The following is a 3,302-nucleotide window of genomic DNA, read 5'->3' on the forward strand; positions in this document are numbered from 1 at the left end:
TTTCGTTCTTTGAGGAGGAGCCTTGTGAAAAGAAGAAAAAGCATCAACATCATCAATGTCAGTTTGCTGACCGAATATGGCAAGTCTGCATACGTAAGAGACTTAGTGGAATCGATTAGAAAGGCGTCTCTTCCGCTGACTAGAGACAATGCTGTGTCTCTACGAAACCATCTTCTGCTCTCTGTCACTGTAATTAACAGTTTAAGAAAATCTAACATTGCTCTTTTAAACATTAGAGACTACATGGCTGCTGAGAAGAGTGAGTGTGGATATTGCATTGTGCAAGAGCGCTACAAAACAGCATACAAGTACGGAGCCAAAAACATTCTAGTGCCGAACGACTTGAAAGTGTTGATCGATATTTATTTGCTGAGATACAGAGACCTTCTGTCAACGACTCTCACTACATGGCTGCAGACACCAAGACTGTTTTGGAGTTGAGCGACTGCTACAGGCCCCTTTTTTCCTTCGGTGAGAGCCAACAAAGACGAAGGTGTGACACTAGGTGCAACTAGAGTGCCTGTTTACCAGATGGGTTCCTCTGCTATCACCTCTAGCCTGACGTCCTGCTTCAGAAAAAGCCAAGTAAACATTCCCATGAAGCGTCTTACTCCCACTTGCATTCGCGGTTCGATAGCCACTTTACTTTGCCAACAACAGCAAAGAAGATCGCGAGCGGTTTGCTACACTCTACATGAAGCACAGCAGACACACAATGGATAGCTTTTATGTGTCCCAGTGGAACGCTGCAGAGGAGTTGCGCTTTGCCCTGGGCATCGGACAGTCCTTCGGAGTCATAGAGTCTTTGACTGTTGAAAAGTCTGAGAGACCACCAAAGGAGGAGAAGGATGTGATGGACTGGCTCCGAACTAATGCAGAGGAGTACGGTTTTCATGATGTTGAGGACATTTTTGAGGAAGATTCAGACTCCGGTTCTGACTCTGAAGAATGTGCTGCTACTTTCGGTTGTACCACAGTGGTTCCATTTTCTCCAGCTGTAGAAAACAATGCTCCTTTAGAGGACAGCAACGAACATGTTGTAGATTTCTTGTGTGAACCTAGCTCAACTCCTGTTTCGTCTGTTCCTTCTGAACAAACAATCGCTGGTCCAGTTCTTGAACTATCCTCTGCTCTTGCACAACTAGTTCCTAATGAACAAGCTGTTTGTATGGATGTAGATCAGACTCTAGCTGTTCCTGTTGGCACAGCTTGTTCTCCTCTTGCATTAACATTATTTCCTGATGAACCGGATTTTATTGAACACCATGCACAACTTTCTCCAGTTTACTTTAGTGAGCAAGTGGTTGCCAAACCTGTTTCTGCTGCTCCTGCTGAACAAGTTGCTTTCAGTCCTTCAAAAGAGGTTTTTTCTGTTCTGCTGGAAACAGTGTCTAATGTTGCTTCACAGCAAGATAATCTTATGGCTGTCACACGTGTTTTCCATGCTCCTCCTGAAGCTGCTCTTCTTGAACCTGCTCTTCTTGAACCTGCTCTTCTTGAACCTGCTCATAAGCAAGTGGTTGCCAAACCTGTTCATGTTGCTCCTTCTCTGCAAGTTGTTTTTAATCCTTCAAAAGAGGTCTTTTCTGTTCCTCTGGCTCCTAATCTTGTTGCTCGTCAGCAAACGATGGCCAAACCCAGTTTGTTTCTTTCAGCTGTTCCAGTCCAACAGGCTGGTACTGTTCTTGAAAAACAGCCCTCACCTGGTGCTGTTCAATCTGTTGGTAGTCTATTTAGCCAAAGTCTTGCTTGTACATCCAGAGGTAAATTCTTTTTGATTTTTGATTTTTATGCAAATCTCAACACGCTTTCAAAAAATAAAAATGCCCAAATTAACTCCTTGCCCTATTGTTATTGTTAAAGCTGTAAAAAAAAAAAAAAAAAAGAAAAACAATAAAAAAAACAAAAAAAAAACAAAAAAAACAACACAGAAGTGTGTATGTATTTGTTGCAGGACTAATTCTGTGATTGCTTAAATGTTTACACAAGTGAATGATACTAAAACTGATTATGTTTTAGAAGTAAAAGATCCAAGAAGAAAAAAAATCAAGTTGGAAATGCCATCTTTTACTCAAGAACACATCGGTAATGTAAAACCTAATTTATACAAACATATATAAACACAAACCTCTTCTTGCACAATTTCAGATGGTTAACTGTTAATAAAAACTTGCCATCATTGCTAAGTGCACTTTTAGAAAGTTGTGTCTACCCGATTTCTAATGATGAAGTTAGAAACTTCACCGTTAGAAATCATGCACAGCTTGTTATTATCTCTAACACTTAGAAACTGTTGATGGTTTTTTTATGAATTAGAAAAATGAACATGGTTTTATTTTATTTCAGGATCAACTCAGCCAAGAACAAAGGAAAACAAAGCAGAAGTTAGCCAATGCCAATTAGGTAATCTTTCAAAAACCAGTTGTTGCTATCAGTGCAAACAATAAGGTCAACAAAAAAAAACAAATAAAAAAACAAAATTAATCTTGTCATGCTTCAGAACCAAATGAATATTCGATTTAATCTCTTTGTGTTATGACTTGAGTTTGTAAAATTTTAGATGAAATAGTTGAAAAGCTGAATGCTTGCCCTGGCCACAACGAATGGTTCAACACCAGAAGTTTTCCACGATGTGCAGCTTTGGTGTTGGCATACATCTTGCAAGACGTGTTTACAGATGTAAGCTCAAGTTGCTCGTACAAAGATTACCTTGGCATCTTGGCAAATCATAGCAGTGACAAGCTCATTCATGTCTTGCAAAAGTACTCCTACCGAAGCCATATTAAAGACAAAATTAAAAACATGAAGCTAAAAATTCAAAAAGAGGGTAGTTTAGAAAAGTTTGTTCAATATGGCAATATAGTGAGACCATTTATGTAGTTTAGAAAAGTTTGTTCAGTTTGGCAATAAAGATGGGCCTTTTGTGTAGTTTGTTTTCTCTATGCTTTTGCAAATATATTTATCTGTTTCGCTAAATACATAATAAACAAGAAGTTCTGTTAAACTGTTCTCACATTTCTTATTTAAAGATAGTTCAAACTTTTTTTATCTTTAAAAAAAAAAAAAAGTCGTTTTGTTATTCTGTTAACACTTTTAATAGAGTTGCATTTAGAATTATTTCTGATGTTTTTAAGAGTTTGTTAAAAAGCAAATTAATATTTTCTGTGATGTTAAACTGCATAAGTGAAATTTAAAAAAGGAAAACTGCTCCAACCATTTTTCGGAAAAAGAAATCAAAAAGTTCCTTATTTTAAAAGATCTAGACATCCATTTCTTCTTCAGCAAAATAGCGAGGCTTTTTT

General features: G+C 37.7%; 1 protein-coding gene across 1 annotated transcript; it reads left to right on the plus strand.

Annotated features, from left to right (window-relative positions):
• Nucleotides 1–685: 685 nt before the first annotated feature.
• LOC149892598 (uncharacterized) lies at nucleotides 686–3,012 on the plus strand. Its single transcript, XM_090079495.1, has 4 exons — nucleotides 686–1,763; nucleotides 2,020–2,085; nucleotides 2,347–2,403; nucleotides 2,561–3,012. Exons 1-4 carry the CDS (start codon nucleotides 695–697, stop codon nucleotides 2,878–2,880), a joined length of 1,512 nt encoding a protein of 503 aa, XP_089935621.1. The 5' UTR covers nucleotides 686–694; the 3' UTR covers nucleotides 2,881–3,012.
• Nucleotides 3,013–3,302: the final 290 nt, after the last annotated feature.

The sequence above is a fragment of the Hydra viridissima genome, unplaced genomic scaffold (genome assembly GCF_058129835.1).
Source record: "Hydra viridissima isolate aposymbiotic clone 2 unplaced genomic scaffold, HvirCarnegie_v1 scaffold_2, whole genome shotgun sequence".
Classification (NCBI taxonomy): domain Eukaryota; kingdom Metazoa; phylum Cnidaria; class Hydrozoa; order Anthoathecata; family Hydridae; genus Hydra; species Hydra viridissima.

What these genes read in the sequence shown, in the direction of transcription:
- LOC149892598 (XM_090079495.1), top strand. Translation starts at nt 695, where the DNA reads ATGAAGCACAGCAGACACACAATGGATAGCTTTTATGTGTCCCAGTGG. An exon ending in TCTTGCTTGTACATCCAGAG is followed by an intron (nt 1,764 to 2,019) that starts GTAAATTCTTTT and finishes ATTATGTTTTAG; the next exon opens with AAGTAAAAGATCCAAGAAGA. An exon ending in AGTTAGCCAATGCCAATTAG is followed by an intron (nt 2,404 to 2,560) that starts GTAATCTTTCAA and finishes GTAAAATTTTAG; the next exon opens with ATGAAATAGTTGAAAAGCTG.